This window comes from Lactuca virosa, chromosome 1 (genome assembly GCF_052849685.1).
Source record: "Lactuca virosa cultivar CGN04683 chromosome 1, Lactuca_virosa_CGN04683_v6, whole genome shotgun sequence".
NCBI classification, from domain to species: Eukaryota; Viridiplantae; Streptophyta; class Magnoliopsida; order Asterales; family Asteraceae; genus Lactuca; species Lactuca virosa.
The window spans coordinates 300,164,081-300,188,939 of record NC_136426.1 but is presented as its reverse complement, the minus strand read 5'-3'; the positions used below and the strand labels follow the sequence as shown (position 1 = coordinate 300,188,939).

General features: G+C 36.9%; 1 protein-coding gene and 1 long non-coding RNA gene across 4 annotated transcripts; one reads left to right on the top strand and one right to left on the bottom strand.

Annotated features, from left to right (window-relative positions):
* Positions 1-15,828: 15,828 nt before the first annotated feature.
* Positions 15,829-17,851, bottom strand: LOC145109826 (putative cyclin-D6-1). The gene is made up of 6 exons (XM_079046971.1): positions 17,552-17,851; positions 17,386-17,466; positions 17,197-17,295; positions 16,919-17,120; positions 16,534-16,667; positions 15,829-16,088 (listed from the first exon to the last, which is right to left on the bottom strand). The coding sequence occupies exons 1-6, from the start codon at positions 17,702-17,704 to the stop codon at positions 15,897-15,899; spliced, it is 861 nt and encodes a 286-aa protein (XP_078903097.1). The 5' UTR covers positions 17,705-17,851; the 3' UTR covers positions 15,829-15,896.
* Positions 17,852-19,958: 2,107 nt separating this feature from the next.
* LOC145109814 (uncharacterized) lies at positions 19,959-23,138 on the top strand. Of its 3 annotated transcripts, XR_013709237.1 has the most exons (10): positions 19,959-20,015; positions 20,100-20,413; positions 20,510-20,691; positions 20,875-21,128; positions 21,211-21,274; positions 21,401-21,447; positions 21,622-21,826; positions 21,926-21,991; positions 22,573-22,689; positions 22,780-23,138. It is a non-coding gene; the product is annotated as an uncharacterized LOC145109814 (long non-coding RNA). The 3 variants fall into 3 exon arrangements; XR_013709235.1 differs by having other exon boundaries at positions 19,973-20,413; positions 20,510-20,562; XR_013709231.1 differs by having other exon boundaries at positions 19,973-20,413.
* Positions 23,139-24,859: the final 1,721 nt, after the last annotated feature.

Sequence of the window (24,859 nt, the reverse complement as noted above, 5' to 3'; positions counted from 1 at the left end):
CATGTAGAGATGAATATCAAATCTTCAATTCTTCCATGATTCTTCAATTTGGGTTCTAGAATGTGAGAGCATACAAACCAAGCATCAAAAAGTAATTAGGAGTTTCTCAATCTCCAAAAAAATTACCCAAGTTTGAGTATAAAAGCACACTCCAAAAATCTTCAATAAGTCTAAACCCATCATGAACCGAAACCACTTCCGAATCTCCAATCGAATCATCTCATAAACTTCAAATACTCGAGGTCACTTCGGTCATCAAGTACGCATAATATGAAAAATTCAACGTTCGAATTTCCATATATCCCCCTTTTTATAATCGAAAAATGATTATAAAACCGAAAAGGGAATGAGAAAGTGCTCAATTCGGAATTTTTCTATCCAAAACTCCCCCTTAACACATGACATGAACATTTTGTTTCAGTCCGGAAAATCCAAAAAAATCTTCAATTTTTAGCTTCGTTCAGGTACCGCCTTTGACAAAATTTCTCAAAATTGGGTAGAAATTGTCAATTTCAAAATTCTGCAGTGACCCGGTGCGCTCAAAACAGCCAAAAATGCGAAACACTCCCCCATTTGCAAAACTGGGTAGAAAGCGTCAATTCGCATTAATTGTAGGGGCCTGATTCGAAAATTATCCCATTTCTCAAAAATTTCAGCCCAATGTCGAAGTTGGGTGAATTCTGCCAAATCTTCGAAACTGCAGGGACCAACTTTCGAAACTTCTATTCCTTTTCTCCCAAATGTCGAAAATTAAGTCCTTATTTCGAAATGGTTATAAACTGTCAAAACATCAAAACGTTAAGGACCAATTTCGAAACTTTCCATTATCTTCTTCTCCAATTCATTAGTTTCAGTCGACATTCTAAACTAATGCCAAATCGTCGACAGTCGACTTCCAGTTCCAGTCCACTCGCACCCAAAACCTTCGATAGTAAACCCAAAATCTTCGACATTAACCCAAAATCTTTGCTATTTAGTCAACATCAATCTGTATATCAAACCATAGGAATCAATATTGACTCAAAATCGTTGACCTTCGTTATCAAAATCGTCGATATTACTTCCCAGTCGATACAAACCAATAAACGAAAATCATCGACTCCAAAATCTTCGATATCTTATCCCAGTTCCAAAACGAAATTATCGACTATCAAAAACAAATACAAACTCCAAGCCTTCGAAATCCAATAACAGACTGCTATCGACAATGTCTCCAACCCAAGTCTTCGAAATATGATCAACCCAACACATCGATACTGTATAAGCCTTCAATTTCCAATTATCTATCAGTTTAACTAGTCAAACCCAAAAACACATTTGACTCCAAGTACTTGCCATTCGACCATGAACCTAAAAGCCAACAGGTGATCATCGATCCAAAGCCAACAATCCTTCAACCCTTCGAAATCGACTCCTTGTTAATTTCATCACATTCGATTCTCAACGTCAAACCCAGTTTGACCAATGAACACAAACTTCCGTTCTCATGCCATCTGTATACAACTATGTTCGAAACCAAAATATTTGAACCAACTTAAAGAATTTGATCCTTCATTGACTCAATTACCCAACTTGATTTCGACTAGAACCATTCATCAAACAAATTCAACTTTCGATTCACTTGAACAACATTAAAAAAAATCGATTTTGACTTTTCCTTGTGTTTGACTTGTGCTTAGCACATATCGCTTTTGAAATCAAGAGACTTGACTCAAAAAAATCGATATCAACCCAAAATTAACTTCGATCCCAAACAGATAAGTTCCAGTTACGAACAAGAACCAATTCAAACATCGAGATTACAAATCACACTTTGAACTTCCCAAGTCCAATTCCAAACAACAGAAATTCGATTTCGATTGCAACCATCACAGGATATCAAAAATCGAAAACTGATTTCAAACTCTTTTGACTCAAAATAAATTATCACAAATTTGATTTGGTGATTTGATTTAGAACTCCAACAAAATACGATTCAAACATACGATACGAACAGTCAAAGTCAAACAAAATAAGTTGGACTTCAAACAACTATGCTTTTGAATCAGTCAACGAATAGAAATCGAATCCCAACGAACTCAAAATTCTTACGATTCATCAAGAACTTCATCCAATTTTGACTTTACTTTGTTGAATCAAAGTCTGAAATCAAAGAATATGAAATAACGAGATTAAAAGAACGAACAATGAACTGATATGTAAGTTGGGCTCAATGGATTGATGAATTGTAATATCGAGATTTGGCCTTATATCAAAACAATTGATGAACAGTTAAGCAAACGGAAATTGTTTTGGGTTTCGAAACATTAACAAATCAAAGAAATTAGACATTGGGCTTCGAATATTGGATTTAATGAACAGTACCATATCGAAAATTTTGGGCTAAATAAAAAATAATTGCATCACTATGAATTTGAACTTGAAACTAACAAACAATCGCAATTTGAGAATCAAATCGAACAAACGAATATGAGATTGGATTGGGCTTGATCAATGAAAAAAAATATTGGATCATAACAAATGGGTTTTTTTAAAAAATTAATCCAATGAGTCAAAATGATCAAAAATCAAGAACGCAACGCACGAATCAACGAGATTTAGAGTGACTCACCATAAATGCTCCAATTGTGATGATTGTAGCTAAACCGAGAATCGTTTTCTTCAAAAAATCATGTTGATCTTCGAAGACCCGCTCTAATACCAATTGATGTGCATTATGAACATTGTTTTGAAATGCAGAATTAAAGAACACACAAAGAACACGGTGGTTTCGGTGTTTAAGAGATTGATTCGATTATGAAAGGTGTTTACAAAAAAAGATCTAAATCTAAATCTACATAATTAACACACACTAAAACTCTCAATGTTACATCTCTCAAGCACACCTCTACATGTGGAATGAACTCACCTTATATAGAGGTGTTTACATGTCTCTCTCTCTCTCTCTCTATATATATATATATATATATATATATATATATATATATATATATATATATATATATATATATATATATATATATATCTCATGTCACAAGGCTATTTTACCACATGCAAGTGGGTCTACAAAAGTCAAACCATTTACAAAGTCATACATGGATAACTTCGTACCCAACACTCCCCATTTTCGGCCACTCATATTCGAAGAAGGAATTCCAAAAATTGCATCCCCTCTCGTCTCTCTCTTCAAGTTTCCTTAGTTGCTAGGGTTTGTGTGTGAACCATCAGAGACACGAGATTTCTGGTGCTTGCTTCCAAGAGCTTTTGAAGAAGGATTTCATTGATTATTTAAAAGAATAATCAAAAGGTATGTAAACCTTATCTTTCCTTTGAATTTCGATAATAATAGGGTTTCCATAGGGTTCTTTGATGTTCATAGATAATAGCATTCATTAGTGAAAACATAGATCCAATTAAGTTGCATGTGAACTTAAGAGTTAAGTTATTTTCCGTCACATGATTTTTGTAACCTATAAACCCTATCAAGGTTGAATTTAGTGAAATTGGTTCCTGAGAGCATCCCACACTACTATTTTTGCATGTTTAAAGCCATGTCCTCACTTCTTGATGCTCTTGAAAAAACATGGAGAAGAACTTTATGAGGAAGCAGCAATGAAAACAACAAGATTAATTGGATTGCGTAGAAGGTGGTTCTTGCTTCAAAAGATATAGGAGGTTTGGGTTTTGGCTCCCTTAAAAAAAACAACATATCTCTCCTTTTCAATTGCATTTGGTGGTTTAAATCTGAGGGATCTGCTCTATGGAGCCTCTTTATTTCTACCATCCACAATCTATAAAGAAAACCTCTTTCAAACTTGGCATAAAAGTCAATGTCAAGAATTTGGCTCAATGTTTCTAAGGTTTTGTAGGTTCTTGAAGATTTAGTGGTCAAACTTATTTAGTGTAATGTTGTCTCTAGATCTTAATCGCTCTTTTGACTTGACAACTAGAAAGGTAGGTGTTCCTTTTCTACCTGGTTCCCTCTTCTCTTTGCTTTAGATAAAAAGAAATCATGCCTTGTTTCTTAAAGGATCTCACACCAGGGAATCACGTGGAGCTGGAGATTCATCCCTAGCTGGAGAGTCTCATTAGAGGCTTCATTATTGATTCTTGGAGCAACAATATGGAAGTTGATGGTAAATTCTATGTTGATGATCTTCAGTAAATCATTGATTCCAAATTGACTTGTGGTGTGAGCAAACATACCATTTGATTTAAATTGTTTCCCATTAAAAATATCAGGTTTGTTTGGAGAGCATGTATGGATCATATCCCTTCAAGTCGTGCCCTTGAACGTAGATGTGACATCCCAGAATTTAGGGCAAAAATTATAGCCGTCCAATTCACTGTGAATCTCCTGATAATCTGACTTATTGAGTTTTAGTGCATCTAAAGTAAAATAAATAATTTTATTTCAGTTATTATATGATGTCAGATGATACCTTACTTCTAAATGTGTGAACTTTGAACCGAATCAAACCGCTTAAACGGTAATGCTAATTAATGCGTCTGAAAAACTAAAATTTTGCATTAAGTAGTTTTGAGCAAAACAACATTAAAATATTATATTACGTGTTCCCCTGTTTCTAAAAATATAAAGAACGTCCAAAACAGAGTTGTATGCAAAAGATACGACCGTTTTAAGAATCCAAAACCGATATAATACTGATTTTCTTATAACCACTAAAACTGTTTCTATCCATTGAGGGACTTGCACACCTCAAATGGAAATTCTGAAAGCATTTTTGGACTCAGGTCATAGCCTAATTTTAATTTCATATTTGAAGTATTTTTGATAAAAATATTTAAAAAGGTAAAAAATCAAACGTCTTCAGCTTAATTAAATGCGAAACTTTAAATGTCATTTCGTGGAGTTTCGTATGCCGAAATTTAATTCCATATGCATTTTTGGAATCACCACGACCTGAACATGTAGCAGGCACTTTTAGAAAATTTATATAAATCGATAACAGGGCACTAGGATCGATGTATACCTCACAATTAATAAATATATATAATATTGTATTTATTATTATGACAAAATTTGAACATTTATTATATATAAATATTCAATTCTTTATATATCTCATAAACATAAGTTATATATATGTCAATTTTTAAACCAAGGTCTAATAAATTAATAAGTTTTACATTTCATAATATATGAGTTTAAATTTATATAATTCACCAAAATACGTTGTTTCCAAAATCCAAACAAATACATTATGTAAATTCATACGCAAAATACATAGATAATTATATTATTTACATAGTTCACACAAATACACATACTATACTCAAAAGACAGCTATTAAACTCACCTACATCCAAAACTACGCACAAGGCTAATGCAAAACTGCACTCAAACTGAAAAGAAAAAATAATGTGTTCCTTTTCTCTGTCACAAGAGAAACCCTCACATCCTTTTACATTCTTCATTCCTGTCAATGAACATCCAACCCAACACTAAAACACAATCATCTTCTACAAAACTACACACAAAAGAATCAATTCCATACTCAACCACAAAGCTACACACAATTCATTCTCAGTAACAATAAAACAATTAGAAACAATGAGTTAAGAGATAGAACACACTTTCTTCTTCTTCATCTCGTTTAACAACACATCCATTGGAGGTGTTGTTCTTGAGAAATCAAACCAAACGAATGGGACTTCAAGCCTTTCCCTTGTCATCGGGTTCTTACAAAACAAAAGAAAGAGAAAAGAACTTCTTTACCTGTTGTTAACCGGTGCTTCCAGACTCTTTTTTTTTCTTCTTCTCTTCGTTCCAGCTCTAAACATTCCCTTTTCCCTCTCATTTTGAGCAATTTTCGAACCAAGCAAACTGCCCTCGCAAGCCTCTCTTCCTGATCTCCACCGGAGGTGTTTTTGGACCACCACAGACCCACCTCCTTTTCCCTTATCTCAATCTCGCAACAGGAGGAGGAACAGTGACATCGGGTATGACATCCCTAAATTTACGGCCAGAAAAGACCGGTTTAATTAATGCATTTAAAATAATTTCAGAGTAATCCTTTGATTAAAAGAGTTGCGGAATTTGTTCCCAAAACGAAATATGATAAAAACAAGATTTACCAAAGCATTTCTTGTAGAAATGTATTTTCATTATACGGTTTTCAACCCACAATAAATAAATTTATTAATTTCATCAAACAACAATACCCCGATTACCCATTCCCGTTATCCTCACTTTACGTCCCTAAAACAACTATGACAAGGGACCTAATCTAAGGATTTTCATCGGGACGACAACACTGCTTGGGGGGTTTCCCAGCAATTTATGTCAAATAAGGAAACCATGTGGGGGATGGAGTACAACAAATGAACACCCAAGCTCATTAACACCTACAGGTTGGGAGCCTGCCAGCGTTCCATTGGACTGTCTAGAAAAGTCTGTGGTCGTCATCCATACTCCGCTAGATGACTGGATCACAATAACATTGAGGCCTCTCATCATTTTATTTCATCACACATCAACTATCTACCCATGTTTTACCCAACATATTTGTAGATAAAAATACATATACAGTTTAAATGATTTAAAAACCTGTATAAATCATTCATTCATCATCCATCTCAAATAACTAGACAATATATATATATATTCACATAGCACGTATTTTATATATAATACTTATATATGTGTAAGATGAAAGTGACTATACACTCACTTTATTTAACGATAACCTGGCAGCACTTCGTTTCCTAAAACAATCGTTTCTGATAAAACCGGGGGCTTTAAAGAAAAACCGGGCTCTCCGAGGGTTTGGCTTCAAAACCGAAAAGATAAATTTCTCGGGCTCTTCGGGCTCTTTGGGACGTGTTTCGGTTATTGAAAATAATATCGGGGCTTTGGGGGAAGTTGGAATGGAAGAAATATGGGTTTAGGGGTGAAATATGGCACTTTTCCAAAATATACCCGGGAGGTCTCGCACCTCCCTTATATAGGGTGAGAAGGCTCGGAATCCGAAGGTGAGGGGGCACGCGTCAGAGGCTCGGACGCGCTACGTGGCTCGGTTCGGAACCGCCACGGCTGCGACACGCGTCAGAAATCAATTGGACCTCGGTTTCGGTCGAATCAGCAGGCGGACACGGGGCGCTTCGTGGGTGAGGGTGACGTGGCCGAAGTCTGACCATGCGAAATTTCTCGGATTTTGGGATTTTCTCGATTTTTGTGTCCCGAACTTCTAAAATCCATATCTTTCGCATACGGGCTCCGTTTTTGACATTCTTTATATTGACGCGTAGGAAAAATTATGCTCTACAACTTTCGTTTAGACTTCAATATTATTATTTTTACCAGACCGGGACAGAAAAATCCGTTAAAAATTCATAACTTCTTCATCCGACGTCCGTTTTCGTCTGTCTTTTTACCGTTGTACTACTATTGACATGACCTTCGATTCTCGTTTAGGTTGTGTCGGCTAAAAATCACTCGATCTAAAATTCGAGTTTTTTAGTTGTCTACTGCTAATGCTGAAACTTAGAAAAATCATAACTTCCTCATACGATGTCAGATTTGGGCGTTCTTTTTATACATACTCTCGGTTTAATGAACACTACGACTTTCATTTAGATTACCAAGGCTAAAAAGTAGTTTATCAAAAAATCACTTTTTACGTCATTCAGCGTCGTGCCGGTTTTGTCGCGCAACTTCGACACGTCATAACTTCTTTGTTATAACTCGGATTTCAGTATTCTTTATATATCCGGAATCCTTGTCACGACTACTACAACTTTCTTAATAGATATCAGCTTTATCTAATATTTATTTTCGACGCTTATTTGTATGCTTAATTATTTAAATCCTAATAATTAAGGATAAAACACATAATTCACATAATAATCACTTAATTCCTCTTTATTTCTTCAAAATGAGTTACAAAGGTTGACCTAGACTATTACATTATCATTAATGCCTATCCTGGAAACACGGGCGTTACAATTCTCTCCCCCTTAGGATGATTCCGTCCCCGGAATCACACATCAGCAAACAAATGTGGATAGCGACTCATCATATCACTCTCCGTTTCCCAGGTGAGATTTGGCCTATTCGAATGTTTCCAACGCACAAGCACTAAATCAACCATTTTGCGTCGCAACTTCTTAGTCTTACGGTCAACGATTGCCTCTGGTTCTTCAATTAACCTCTTGTTTTCATCCAACCTTAATTCAGAAATTGGAATTATGTCGGGTACATCTCCTGTGAACTTCCTCAAATAACACACATGGAAGGTGTTATGAATACCCTCTAGTTCTTCTGGTAATTCTAGCTTGTAAGCTTGATTCTCGATCCTCTGAAGAACTTTAAACGGTCCAATAAACCTTGGACTCAACTTTCCCCTCTTACCAAATCTTATAAGTCCCTTCCACGGCGAGACTTTAAGTAAAACCGAATCTCCAACTTCGAATGATATTGGTTGTCTTTTCTTGTCAGCATAACTCTTTTGACGATCTTGAGCAGCTAACATCCTTTCCCTAATCACTTTCAACTTTTCAGCAGTCTGATGGACTATTTCAGGTCCCATAAACTGCTTTTCCCCAGCTTCCAGCCAACATGACGGCGTTCGAAACTTTTCTCCATACAAAGCTTGGTAAGGTGCCACCTTGATGCTTGAGTGGAATCTATTATTATAGAGAAATTCTACCAGAGGTACATGTTCATCCCAGTTACCTTGGAATTCCAGGGTACATGCTCTCAGCATATCCTCCAACGTTTGAATTGTTCTTTCGCTCTGACCATCGGTTTACGGATGGTAAGCTGTACTTAAACACAACTTGGTACCCAATTCCTCTTGTAGACTCCTCTAAAACCTCGAGGTAAAATGGCTGTCACGATCTGATACAATCGTTAATGGAACACCGTGAAGCCTCACAATTTCCTTCACGTAAGAATTTGCAAGCTTATCCATAGACCATTTCTCGTTGGCTTCTATGAAATGCGCACTCTTAGTGAAGCGATCAACGACCACCCAAATCATGGCGTGGCCGTTCTTTGTTCTGGGCGGTTTAGTCACGAAATCCATGGTGATGTCTTCCCATTTACCCATAGGTACAGGTAAAGGTTCTAAACTCCCATACGGTTTCTGATGTTGTGCCTTAACCCTAGCACATGTCACACACTCGCCACATACTTAGCAACATCGAGCTTCATCATCGGTCACCAGTAGTAGGGGTTTAGATCCCTATACATTTTTGTGCTGCCGGGATGAATCGAGTACATGGTCTTGTGAGCTTCTTCCATCAAAAGATCTCTTATTCCTCCTGTCTTAGGTACCCAAATCCTATCTTGGATTACCTTCAGTCATTGACCGTTTGTATCAAACACTAACGTTTTTCCCAAACGTTCATCCTTTCGTTCATTTTTCTCTAAAGCTTCCTCTTGAGCTTTCTTTATACTTTCCACAATTGTCGAGACAACTTCAATTCTCAACACTCTTGGCCTTTTCTTTTCAAGGTTTACCTTCCGACTAAGAGCATCAGCAACAACATTTGCTTTACCAGGGTGGTAAAGTATCTCACAGTCGTAGTCCTTGAGTAACTCTAGCCAGCGTCGTTGTCTCATGTTCAATTCCTTCTAATTAAAGAGATATTGAAGACTCTTATGATCAGTGAAAAGTTTGCATTTAGTGCCATAAAGATAGTGCTTCCATATCTTTCAGGCGAATACTACCGCTGCCAACTCCAGATCATGAGTGGGGTAGTTCATTTCATGCTCTTTTAATTGCCTCGATGCATATGCTATCACTTTATCCCTTTGGGTCAAAACACAACCTAACCCAACTCCAGATGCATCGCTATAAACTGCGAAGTCATCAACTCCTTCAGGCAAGGAAAGAATCGGTGCTTCACACAATTTCTTCTTTAACTTCTCAAAAGCTTCCTTATGCTTCTCATTCCAACTATAAGTAGCTCCTTTGTGGGTCAAAGTTGTTAATGGAGTAGCGATCGAAGAAAAGCCTTGGATAAACCTTCGGTAATATCCAGCTAGTCCTAAAAAGCTTCGGATCTCCGTAGGACTCTTCGGTTGTTCCCACTTCATCACAACTTCAATCTTCGCTGGGTCAACCATTATCCCTTCTTGGTTAACCACATGACCCAAAAATTGGACTTCTTGAATCCAAAATTCACATTTGGAGAGCTTTGCATATAGCTTCTCCTTCTTTAATACATGTAACACTTCTCGCAAGTGTCTGCCATGCTCCTCCTCGCTTTTCGAGTAAATCAGAATGTCATCTATGAACACTATCACGGATTTATCTTGGAATGGTTTACAAACCCTATTCATTAAATCCATGAAAGCTGTTGGAGCATTAGTTAGTCCAAACGACATAACCAAGAACTCATAGTGTCCATATCTTGTTCTGAACGCAGTTTTCTCAATATCCTGCTCTCTTACCTTTAGCTGATGATATCCTGACCTAAGATCGATCTTCGAGAAATAGCTCAAACCTTGCAACTGATCGAACAGGTCATCAATCCTTGGCAACGGGTACTTGTTCTTTATTGTTGCCTTATTCAGATCTTTGTAATCGATGCACATTCTCATGCTCTCGTCTTTCTTCTTTACGAATAACACCGGAGCTCCCCAGGGTGATGAACTAGGTCGAATAAAACATTTGCCCAATAATTCCTGAAGTTGTGTCATAAGCACTTTCATCTCTGTTGGTGCTAATCGATACGGTGCTTTTGCTGTCGTTCCTGGTAACAAGTCGATACGGAATTCTACTTGTCGATCAGGGGGTAATCTAGGAAGATCTTCGGGAAAGACTTCCGGATAGTCACACACCACCAGAATATTCTGCACCTCCTTCTTTTCCTTCTTAGCATCAATCACAAATGCTAGATATTATGTACATCCCTTGGCCAAACACTTTCTGGCTTTCATTAGGGAAATGATTCTAGAGTTTACTCTGCGTTTGTCTCCATACACCATAAACGACTCTTTCCCTGGCGGTTTTACTTTTACTATCTTCTTCCTGCACAATATTTCGGCATCATTGGCGCTAAGCCAATCCATTCCTAGAACGATGTCGAAACCGTTTAACTCGATAGGCAATAATTCCTCATGGAACTTATTCCCATTCAAGTCAATGAAGATGTTTTTCATACGATGGCTAACAGGTATAAACTTGCCACTAGCAACCTCGACTATTAAAGCATTATCTAGTCTATCAACAGGCAAAGCTAATTTTCTACCAAATTCACGCGAAATAAAGGAGTAGTTGGCTCCAGAATCAAAAAAAATTTGGGCAGGCAATTCGTTTACGAGAAAGGTACCTGAAGCGACATCAGCTTCTTCTTTCACAGCTTCAAGTGTCATTTGGAAGGCTCTGGCTTTTGGCTTTGGTGGAATGTTGGGTTTTGCTGCCTCCTTCTTTTTCGGACAGTCTTTCAAAAAGTTCCCTTCCTCGTTACATCCAAAGCATACCCTCTTGTTGGGCGGACACTCATTGGCATAATGCCCAGTCTTTCCACATTTGTAGCAAGTCACATCCTCACTACATTTCCCAGAGTGCTTTTTCTTGCACTTTTCACACCAAAACGTTTACATGCTAGTTCTAATATCGTAGTCGTACGCTTAGAATCCTAAACACATAAAGTTTCCAGATCCGGTCGACAACAGACCATAGATCCGAACAAATAACATCATATATGGCAAACATATAACATTTAGCATATAAAAGTATTTTAGGCATCTTTCCTAAAATATACTAGTGCTCGTGTCTAAAATATGGTAGACACTCATCACACGATCATCACTTAACATTCTAAGTTTAAGTCTAGAAATCCTACAAATTCCTAGTTCGCTTAAACTAATGCTCTGATACTAACTATGACATCCCCAAATTCACGGCCAGAAAAGACCGGTTTAATTTATACTTTTAAAATAATTTCAGAGTAATCCTTTGATTCAAAGAGTTGCGGAATTTGTTCCCAAAACGAAATATGATAAAAAAAAAGATTTACCAAAGCATTTCTTGAAGAAATGTATTTTCATCATATAACAAAACTTGGGATGTCATGTTCCGATACAGACCAAAAGCATAAACGGCACATTATAAGCCTTACAACAGCTATATTCACTACAGGCCTATAATCAAAATATCTTGATAAGTCGTTCAACTTATGCTCTCGCGCCACTACCTGTAATACAAAGAAAACTGAGTGGGTCAGGCTTGGGAGGCTGGTGAGCATATACGGTTTTCAACCCACAACAAATAAATTTATTAATTTCATCAAACAACAATACCCCGATTACCCATTCCCGTTATCCTCACTTTACGTCCCTAAAACAACTATCACAAGGGACCTAATCTAAGGATTTTCATCGGGGCGACAACACTGCTTAGGGGGTTTCCCAGCAATTTATGTCAAATAAGGCAACCATGTGGGGGATGAAGTACAACAAATGAACACCCAAGCTCATTAACACCTACAGGTTGGGAGCCTGCCAGCGTTCCACTGGACTGTCTAGAAAAGTCTGTGGTCGTCATCCATACTCCGCTAGATGACTGGATCACAATAACATTGAGGCCTCTCATCATTTTATTTCATCACACATCAACTATCTACTCATGTTTTACCCAACATATTTGTAGATAAAAATACATATACAGTTTAAATGATTTAAAAACCTGTATAAATCATTCATTCATCATCCATCTCAAATAACTAGACAATATATATATTCACATAGCACGTATTTTATATAAAATACTTATATATGTGTAAGATGAAAGTGACTATACACTCACTTTATTTAACGATAACCTGGCAGCACTTCGTTTCCTAAAACAATCGTTTCTGATAAAACCGGGGGCTTTAATGAAAAACCGGGCTCTGCGAGGGTTGGGCTTCAAAACCGAAAAGATAAATTTCTCGGGCTCTTCGGGCTCTTTGGGACGTGTTTCGGTTATTGAAAATAATACCGGGGCTTTGGGGGAAGTTGGAATGGAAGAAATATGGGTCTAGGGATGAAATATGGCACTTTTCCAAAATATACCCGGGAGGTCTCGCACCTCCCTTATATAGGGTGAGAAGGCTCGGAATTCGAAGGTGAGGGGGCACGTGTCAGAGGCTCGGACGCGCTACGTGGCTCGGTTCGGAACTGCCACGGCTGCGACACGCGTCGGAAATCAATTGGACCTCGGTTTCGGTCGAATCAGCAGGCGGACACGGGGCGCTTCGCGGGCGAGGGTGACGTGGCCGAAGTCTGACCATGCGAAATTTCTCTGATTTTGGGATTTTCTCGATTTTTGTGTCCCGAACTTCTAAAATCCATATATTTCGCATACGGACTCCGTTTTTTACATTCTTTATATTGACGCGTAGGTAAAATTATGCTCTGCAACTTTCGTTTAGACTTCGTCGGCTAATTTTAAATTTAATTTTTATATTATTATTTTTAACAGACCGGGACAGAAAAATCCGTTTAGGTTGTGTCGGCTAAAAATCACTCGATCTAAAATTCGAGTTTTTTAGTTGTCTACTGCTAATGCTGAAACTTAGAAAAATCATAACTTCCTCATACGAAGTCAGATTTGAGCGTTCTTTTTATATATACTCTCGGTTTAACGAACACTACGACTTTCATTTAGATTACCAAGGCTAAAAAGTAGTTTATCAAAAACTCACTTTTTACGTCATTCGGCGTCGTGCCGGTTTTGTCGCGGAACTTCGACAGGTCATAACTTCTTTGTTATAACTCGGATTTCGGTATTGTTTATATATCCGGAATCCTTGTCACGACTACTACAACTTTCTTAATAGATATCGACTTTATCTAATATTTATTTTCGACGCTTATTTTTAATCTTAATTAATTAAATCCTAATAATTAAGCATAAAACACATAATTCACATAATAATCACATAATTCCTCTTTATTTCTTCAAAATGAGTTACAAAGTTTGACCTAGACTATTACATTATCATTAATGCCTATCCTGGAAACACGGGAGTTACAGCAGGAGGCTACCACCGCTAGCAAACCACGGTCACCACCGTGTTGCTGCTGTTTTTGATCAATTGTCTTCTCAATTAGTCGAAATCGAAGCTTTATTGTGAGATTCTTGTACGTGTTCCCTTCATATTCTCGATTTGACGACGAACCCTAATCGAACCTTGCCTTGGATCGACCTTCAATTGACCTTCTTTCTTTTTCTCTGACTGTATAGACAATTATCAACTTGGTAGTTTCAATATACCTCATACGTACACAAAAATATATAGGTTTATGTATTTATACAAGTTTTAGGACTTGTATCTTAGGCTCATACACGTGCTTGTGTACACTACCCTAAATTTTATCAACTGTTTAAACAAGTATCGTACATTTTTATGTTTACGCTTATCAAATATACTTGTTATTCATCCGTTTATCCGTATCTGTGGTTGTTAAGTACAACCTTGGCAGATAACTTTATCCGTATATCCGTATGTATATTTATCCGTATTTGCGGTTGTTAAGTACAACCTTGACATATAACTTTATCCGTATATCCGTATAACCATGGGCTTGGTTGCTTTCAAAACTGTTTTAAGTATGTAATTACTTATGGAACATAAAATTTTGGCTTTCAAAGATTCATTACAAACATAGTTTTATGTATGGATTTACTTATACAAACTATACATTTTGGCTCTTAAAGACTCATTACAAACATTATTTTAAAACTATACATTTTGGCTCTTAAAGACTCATTACAAACATTATTCATTACAAACATAGTTGTTATATTTAAAAAAAATACTTTTTGGACTTTTTAAAAGTATTACTGTGGTTAGCAAAAAACCTGTAACGTTCACCAACATTTGTGTTGACCCTCAAACTTACATGTATTCTCAGGAAATCATTAGACAAGCGTTCAGACAAAAGATTGGTCATGGAATATAGACGACCTAGCTATCTAGTTTTTGTTATCTGCTTACCTGTTTAAGGAAACTACTGTACTATTATTATCTGTAAGAACCCTATATTCAAACTTAATGATGGAATACAAATGTTGTTTTGTTTATCGTTGTGCTTGTGCCATATATTCAGTTTATCTGTGATCCATGAACTTAGTCGCACTCCCGGCATGTTCAGCATCGGCCGGGGGTGTGACAGTAGAGTTGTTAGAGTCCCCACCACCTCCTATCATCTTGTCATATGTGTATCAACGACATTGATTGTACAAAATTTCCTCGTTGTTTTCCTGTTTGCCCGTAAGGTAATGTCAGTCCTTAATTGGTATGGTATCTTCAGCCAATTTTCCAATCGGTTACGGAGATTCTTGTATTTGCTGCCAACTGGGGCGTTGTCCTAAGAAGAGAAAAGTGTTCCTTGACATTATCTATAGGTACCCTGGATCATTTGGAAAGCAACTAACGATAAGTTTTCAACAAGATTCAATGTACTCCTTCAAAAATGACGGTTACATCATCACTATGGTTTTCAATTGGGTTAACTTTAGAGGTAATTTTCGTATTTGTAAGTGGGCTGAGTGGGTTTGTTGCGCGTTCAACATTTTGTAAAACTCTTTGTTGTTTCCTCTATGCCTGACCCTTTTTCTCTTCGGCAAGGTTTTTATGCATTTATATATTTCGCCGTTTCCAAAAAAAATTAATTAAAAAAGTCGGGTAACTGGCTGACAAAAATAATTGACTTTAATTTGGAACTGAAATTCTAACACTACAACACTTGAGATTCGAGCTATTGACCATGCCTGCAAATATACCACTTGATAAAACGGTTATTACGACAATAAAATTTTCTAACATATTACGTTAATATTTCATTTGATTTTCATAGTTTGATAATTTATAAGTACAAAAACTATATTATATAATTGCTAAATGCATAGTACAAATTCCGAATTTGACCAAGTTCAACGATTTTGAACATGTGAAAATCGAATGATGCATTGATTACTGCTAAAACCCGCATTCAATTTTCTACGCTTAATGCTTGTACTATTCTCGCTTCCGTTGCTTGTACATTGATGGTCAACAACACTAATCGACTCATTTGTATCCGATACCATGTCCCGCATTACACCTAAGCATTCCTCCAAACTTTCCTATAATCAAGAACCCACAAGAATGAAAATGTAATACGTTGCTAATATATGGTTAAAAGAATAAAAACTTATATTTCTTATCTATAATAACAACATACTTATCTTTTTACGGAGAATATCAAAATATACCAATAGAAGTATGTTATTATTATGGGTAGAGAAATGTAAGTATATCATTATAATCTATAAATAAATAGAAGCATATTGCTATAATGGATAAAGAAATGTAAGTACTTTAGTTTTTATCCACAATAGGAATGTACTTACATTTTTTATCCCTAATAGCAAGATACTTATATTTATTTACCTATAATAACAATGGACTTCAATATCTACCAATGATAGCATATAAGTAATCTATCACTCGTATACTTTTTACAAGTAAATAAATAAAATACATTCCTTTTTGCATTTTAAGGAATTTGAAAACAGCAAGATGGCTTACTTTGTTTAGATATTTACAAGAGGAAATTGCAGCTTTGAATTGAGAATGTTGAAGAGGAATGATGAGATCTTGAGATGCATGAAGAAGAGCAGATGCTGCAATCACTGATGGTCTAAACTCTAATAACTTATTTTCTGTTATAAAAAGAAAAAAGAAAAAACGAAAATTATGAACAATACATTAATTGAACTTTATGAAATATATATATTCCATCTGATAGATAAAGGGAAGAATAAAGGGACAATACAAGGGAGATTTATTAAAGATAGCACATTAGCTTATATGATAATGATAATTAAAAATTCTTCAAGTAATGCAAATGAAGTTGCAATCTGCTTATTATGTGGTTAATGAAATGTTCAGAAATTAAGATGATTGGTATTACCATAAGGAGATCTCAATAAGATCTGTGAAGCTCGATCTTTAATAGCGTTTGATAAGCATGGATCTTGGAGCTGGAACAACGAAAGGAAGAAATAGAGGAACGAAAATGGTGTAATTGATCGCATTCGCCATTTAAGAGAGGAGAGAATCAGAACCTCCATTCGACTAATTGATTTTGCATCGTAAATTGAACATTCGTATCCCTAAATCCATCAACATTGCAACATAATTACAGAAACTCCTTCGATTTTAACCAACACACACGTCAAATCGACTCACCTGTAACTTAGGAGTAGCTAAATCGTCGATCTTCATTTTTACAGCGAGAGAAAGGCACGAAATCGCCACAAGCCCAACGATCCATGGCTTCTTTTGATTCTACAACATTAATATCACATCAAAACACACAATTTAGCATCGTTTGTGAACCAAAAGCGTACAATTAAGCAAAAAGCACTTCGTTCTTACCACAATTTTTTGAGTAGAGATGAATCGATCCATGTAATTAATTGCGAGATAAGTTACGAACGGATCCAAATTTTCAGAAAACTGCGTCATTACAACAAAAGATTGAACGAATCAAAACCAGAAAACCAACACGAAGCATCAAATTACACCGGAATTAAGTCGACACCTTCGTAATAACCGTCAACGCTTCCCGGCGAAAATTGGCGGGAAAATTGTGAGGAACGAGAACAGATTCATCGGCGAACAGAGACGGAACTGTATCGGTTTGATGCTCTCTGAAGCTCGTCAATGGATTTTCAAGATCAAAGAAGAAATCCATTACATTTACAATATTTGTGAATATTTTTACCTTCTGAAGATAGCCATTGAAGAAGCTGTATTAAATTTGGTTTCCGAAGAGGGTAAACAGAAGTGGATGTGCAGGCATTTTTGGAAGAAAGTCCAGAACTTGTTGTTCAGTTTTCAATTCACCAGCTGTTATGTCGAATATATATATATACATACCCATCTATGTCTACCCCACAAACGTAAAGTCTTATCCTAGCATTAATACTTGTAACCCGTGCATTAAATCTTGTACACATCCATTAGCATTATTTTATTTTTTGGATATTATGAGTTAGGACTATTGTCTTTAAAATAATAGAAAGAGAATTTGGATAATTAAAAAACATCAAAATGAACGTGTGATCTAATGAAAATAAAATATATACAACCAAAAAAAGACTTAACTCATGGTACTAATATTAATACAAATTAATCTTATTTTTCACTTAATGTTTTATAAAAAATCCTTGAACAAATTAAACATATGTAGTCTTACTCCTTTTGCTTCGATTCTGTATGGACATTGCTAAACTTTTCTTTGGTTTAAGGATATGTCAGCCGGTACACATAGAAGAGGAAACTTTGAGCTTTGACAAAGGATTGTGCAGGTCTATCGATGATATGGTGGTATGTGGAGGCCCCTTCTTTGGAGATATTCAGTGGCGTCTGACTTCCTTACCTATTCGTTTCGGCGGTTTGGGTTTGTACTCGACATACGAAGTTTCCTCCTACGCATTTGTAGCCTCGACGGCCTAATCTTGGGCATTACAAGACCATATCTTACGTGACAGTGGTGTATATGGTATGAGCTCGGATTACCTATATGCTATGACTCGTCTTCGCGATACGATTCCGGGATTTGATTGTAGCGGTTTCACTAATAAGGACATCGCCCCCCTTAAATCCCAAAAAACTTTGGCGTATGCTAACTATCCCTATTGATGGTCTTGGCCAGCATATGTCTCCTGTGGAGTACCGAACTATCCTTCGTTACCGCCTCATGATTCCCTTATTCCCAATTGACGAGATATGTCCAGTTTGCCGCAAGGCATGTTTGGATACCTTTGGGGAACACGCGGTTCATTGTAGAGAGCTTCCTGGTTTCAAGTATAGACATGATGTGGTTCGGGATGTTCTCTTTGATGCTTGTCGGCGTGCTGGTATTTCTGTGAAGAAAAAAGTGCTAGCGAACTTTTTGATGGACCCGCAGGATGGAAGGTTTACACTTAGACCGGCTGACATTTTGGTCTTTGGATGGATAGGAGGGAAGCATGCATGCGTGGATCTTACTGGGGTCTCTCCTCTCGTTGGTTCGGGGAGCGGGAGTTTCACAGCGGGGCATGCCGCTTTGAAAGCCGATGCGTGCAAAGTGGTAAAGCACGAGAATGCATGTATAGAAAATCAACATGTGTTTGTACCTTTTGCATTCGATACATTTGGTTTTCTCGCACCAGAGGTGGTGGAGATCCTCAATAGAGTCCAGCGGGTCATGCATTCTGATGTCATATCTCCTAGATCCACAAATGTTGTTTTCAAAAGAATTGGTTTTGCCATCCATAAAGGGCTAGCGGCGCAGCTTGTTGCCCGTTTGCCTCCAATCGATATGTATTGAACTATATTAGTGTTTATTAAAAATTACATAAGGATGTTTATAATAAAAAATATATACATGTTTTATTTGTTTAGAAAACGAATTTACTTTTTTGCTTAAATAATAATTTAGGATATTATTATTATTATTATTATTATTATTATTATTATTATTATTATTAGATAAAATTAAAAAAAGATTCGCTTTATTATTTTCTTTTATTTCATATACTATTCAAATCATTTTAAAATGATATAATAATAATAATAATAATAATAATAATAATAATAATAATCCGTAAGTAAGAGTCTCCGTCCACCACCACCACCACCACCATTTACCATCCGACTCCAACAAAATGTTTTTGAAAACTTACCATATTGAACAGCTTTGTATAAGTATAGGACCAATTTTGCCAACTTTAAACCAAATGGGCAAATTTGACAAAAACAAAAAAACTTAATAATAATAATAATAATAATAATAATAATAATTAGTATATACTATCAATTCCTAAAAAGCTAAGTTACAGTAACTTTCTTCTCTTTCTTATTTGCACACAAAACTCTTCTTCTTTCTTATTTTGCCACTTCGGTTTCTTATTTGGACACTGGAGCTTCTATTTGTCGTTATTTCGCACACACCGCCATAGCTTTTTCCATGTTTATCTTCTCTTCCTCAAAGCCAGTTGCCGCCCTTCTCCTCCAATAGTGTTCGTTTCCGTTTTTCTTATTTGTTTCCTTTCTTCTTACTCTTTCTTCCTCTTCACCTTTTGCGATTGTCTTCTTCGTCGCAGTCTCTCTTGAAGTCTCCGGTTTCTCTTCTTATCCCAACCCTAAATCGATTGAAGGGATATTGATTATCAGACCAACGTTCTCTGCGAAACCCTAACCCCCAGAAAAACCTTTTTCGTTTCACTTATTGTAATCGATTGGGAATTTCTTTCATCAACTTGACGATTTCGACAGGGAAATCAACAACGCATACCGACGCTGATGCTGGTGGTGGTGCGATGGCGATGGTTTCCGGTGGCGGTGGCTGGAGGTGATGCGAAGGTTGAAGTTTCCTCACGACGTATACCACCACCAGCAAGTGAGGGCGTTGATCAAAGTGAGCTTCTTCTCAACATACCATTTTTTCTATTTCTGATTTTCGCCTTCAGATTAGTTACGCCATCAATTGAATCTTTTCATTTTCGATTTTCAGATAGATGGAGGTCGGTTGCAAAATTGATATTCTTTTTTCACTTCTGGTTCTAGGTATTACGTTTTTTGTCCAACATACTTCTACACTTTTGTGAAATTGGTGAAACCACGGAATAGGTGCGGGTTACCCATGTTTTCTTTTTTGCTTATTGCTCGCGCAGTTCGCATAGATTGCAATAGACGGTAATATATTTTTCTTATGATCAATTGCTTATACCCTTATCTTATTTCGTGTTTTCCCAAAAAAATTACGTGTTAATATACCCTGTTATACTTCATACCAACACAAACATTGGTAAAATTACTATTCTACCCTGCTGCTAGAGATGAAAGATGATCTAAGGCAATTTTTTTTGCTTTATTCAGCTCCCTCTGATGCCCCTCCTGTTGCAGACAACTTAGATATGTGACACCAGACTTCTTAGGAAGCAGTTGCAATGGCAGCCGAAAAAGAAAATGTACTCTTGATTCTTCAAAGTTAAGGGTAAAATTAAGAAGCATAACATGTTCCAAGATCCAATAAAATCAATCACCATTGGTAACTCAGATCCTGTCTGTCATGCATTTGATTCCAAAGCCAGAAGGGCATGATTTACCAATTGGGTTAAACTCGGGAGATGGTAACTTCTTTCCCCAAATTCTCCATTTCAAGTGGATTTATACATAATTTTTACACTAAAGTAATCACCTTTTCACTTTTAGCAAATGTTGGGAAGAAGTTAGTTGTTGCTCATCATTACAACAAAGATGGAACCCTTAACAACAGGTAACATATCATATTATCATACCAAATGAAATACAATCTTTTTTTTGGTTATTTCGACCTTATACACCATATTTATAAGTAATTTTCTCAAAAAAGTTGGTACCAATGACTCGACATTTCCTATAGTCAAGGATCAAGCTCAATTCTCTGTTGCACATGCATGTTCTAGCAAGGTACATAAATAACTTTTTTTTTATATTATAACAATATATTTTATATATTTTTACATAAAACAATTATGTGTTTATCTGCACCCTGCTATACATGTTATCACTACCAAACTACTTTTGAAAAAAAAAACATAAACCAAACTAATAACTTTTTTCTACTTGTACCTTTATGAGCAGCTCGGAAACCTCCTCCCTGTCATATGTACTTCTGCCTGTTAAGGGAAGAAGCCACCATTCTTCAAGAGTGGAGGTCAGGGATGTTGAGGTGGATAAAGGAGCCACCATGACAGAAAGATCAAAAAGACACAAGATGAAGTGAATAATAACCGGCCAAAAGAAAGTAATAATGACTTATCTTTGACGTGGAATACCACAGAAGGAGGTATGAAATTGTCAAAGTATCTCTCTCTCTCTCTCACACACACACACACACACACACTAATTACAGGAATCATGGTATTGTTTTTGTGGTGATTTTTAGGCTTCAGAAAGAGGAAGTAAGGATTACAGAATGCAACAGCAGAGGCATCCATTTAGCAAACTTGAGGTTTGTGAATGAAAATTTAATTTTTTTATTATAAATGATTCTTTTTTGTATGGTTAGTATGAAAAATGAGTGATTTGTTTATAAAATGAAATTGGAAAAGAAGAAGTTAGCATCTATGGATAAGGTCTAGAACAAGCATAGAGGGGAACAAATGAAAACTCAAGAAATGAGATGTAGAATGTCAGAAAGTGTTGCTCCAAGAGATTCTTGGAAATTTAGGAGGTTTTTCAAGAATTCAATTGGGAGTTGTTTCCATTGTCATCATGATTGAATCAGGTTAAATCATTTTAATTTTGACCTAATAAGTCAAAGGGTTTCTATTGTATTTTGCTGATAAGGTTTATGGTGTTATGATTATGCAACAGGTTAACAGAAAGTTGATGATGTAGCAATCAAACCATTTGGATAATTTGTAGTTTCCTTAAGTAAATTTTGTTAGATCCTCATTTTTTTGGAAGGTAAAGGGGAAAGGGAGGGGGGTAAATACGTAAATTCAAATATGCATGATTGGAGCAAGGTACATAATAGAACATTTTCGAATTGTGTTTGACTTTAGTTTGAGTTTGCTTCATTCATTGCAGGTAGATAGTTGGTCTTTAGGAATAACAACAACTGAAATGGCAAAAGGGGAACTTTCATTAGCAAATCTTCGTCCAATGAGAGTAGTTTTCATTATACACAGAGAAAGTCAACCTCAGGTCCTAACTTTTCCCTTTATTTCATCATTTATCTGTTTTTTTCTACATTATTCCTATTTTACTTAATAATTAATTTTATTTTAAATTCAGGTTTAAAAACTGTGTGTGCTTATTGATGCATTCTGGGTGAATCTGCATCAGTTGTACATTTAAGACACATTGGAGTATATTTTAGCACTCAATATAATGCCAATATGAACATACTTTAGAGGAAAAAAGATACTGGTAAAGAGAAAAATAGTCATTTTACTTGGTTAGGGGACCAAAGCCATAAAAAATGGAACCACAGCTGCAAGTTGCACAAAAAAATGGAGAGAACTTGCAAAAATGGTACATTAGATTGACAATGTAAGTAACTATGTTGTTTGTGGTCAACTTTTGATATGTTCTCAGGTATTCCCGAGAACTTGTCCTGCTATTCGAGTCACAGGAAGAACTCCTAAATTACCTCACGGCTTTATTAATTAATCGATAAAAGAAACAATTCTCCCTATGGCGCACCAATTATAGTGACCTGCTTGAATAACCAAAAATCCTAAACATCCGATTCCTAAATAATAAAATAACTAAACAATAATAACTAGATAACTATAACTTGTAATTATACTATTTTAAACTTTTCTTAAAACGTCTCTGATAAACACGACCAAACCGGTTTGTTTGGGACGTATCATTACTCCCCGCCCAAACATTCACCTTGTCCGCAAGGTGAAAACTAGGAAACTGCTGCACCATATCAGCCATCAACTCCCAAGTAGCCTCATAAGATGGAAGATCCTTCCACCGAATCAAAACTTCCCGCCCCGACGCCCCTTCACGAACCCCCTCTATCTGTTCGGGTTCTAATAAAACCTCCATATCAGCAGTCAAAGTACTCGGCAACTTTGGAAGGACTAAATGATTACCGACAGCCCTTTTCAACTGGGAAATGTGGAAAACATCATGAATCCTCATCGATTTTGGTAATCGCAAATGATAGGCCACCCGCCCAATTCTTTCTAAAACCTCAAAGGGACCAAAATAGCGAGGAGCAAGCTTTTCATTTGGTCGTCGAGCCACTGTATGCTTCCGATACGGTTGCAACTTGAGAAAGACCTGATCCCCGACAACAAACTCCTCCTCCCTTCGGTGCTTGTCAGCCTTGGTCTTCATCAGTTGTTGTGCGTGCAATAAAGACTTCTTCAACTCTCCCAACATCAAGTCTCGTTCCTCCAAGTATTCTTCCACCGATCCCACCGAAGAGCGTTGACTGCCATAATAAACCAAATGGGGCGGATCCCGTCCATAGAGCACCCGAAAAGGAGTAGTATTGGAGGATGTGTGAAATGAAGTATTGTACCAAAACTCCGCCCACGACAACCATTTAGCCCATTTTCTTGGAGAATCCGCCACGAAACAACGAAGATAAGTCTCTAAACAACGATTTACCACCTCTGTTTGACCGTCAGTTTGAGGATGGTACGCCGTACTCCGCTTCAACTTAGTGCCCTGCAAACGAAACAATTCACGCCAAAACAAACTTAAGAAAATACGATCCCGATCCGACACAATAGACTCCGGAATGCCATGTAGTCGAACCACCTCTCGCAAGAAAACCCCTGCCACTGTCAAGGCCGTGTAAGGATGCTTTAACGGAACAAAATGAGCATATTTACTTAACCTGTCAACAACCACAAAAATAACCGAAAACCCCTCCGACTTGGGTAACCCACCAACAAAATCCATAGTAACCTCGGACCAAACCTTATTAGGTAATTCCAGCGGCTGTAACAATCCACTAGGGGCCAAAGTGGAATACTTTTGGCGGTGACACACATCACACTGAGCGACCATGCGTGCAATATCACCCTTCATTCCCGTCCAAAACAATTCTCGAGCCATCCGTTGGTAAGTTTTCTGCACCCCCGAATGACCACCCACTACACTCCCATGGAATTCATGAAACAATTTAGGAATCCACGCTGAATTGCGATTCAAAACCAACCGCCCCTTAAACAAAAGCCGATCCCTATCAATAGAAAACCCAATTGGTACCTGCTGCCCATCCCGTACTCGTTGCCGAAGCCCAACCAATTCGGTGTCGAGCTCCAGCTCCTGCCACAACCTTCCCCAGTCGATGTTGCTCCAAGTTTCTAGTGCCCCTAATTCCACCCCTATTTTTCGTGATAAA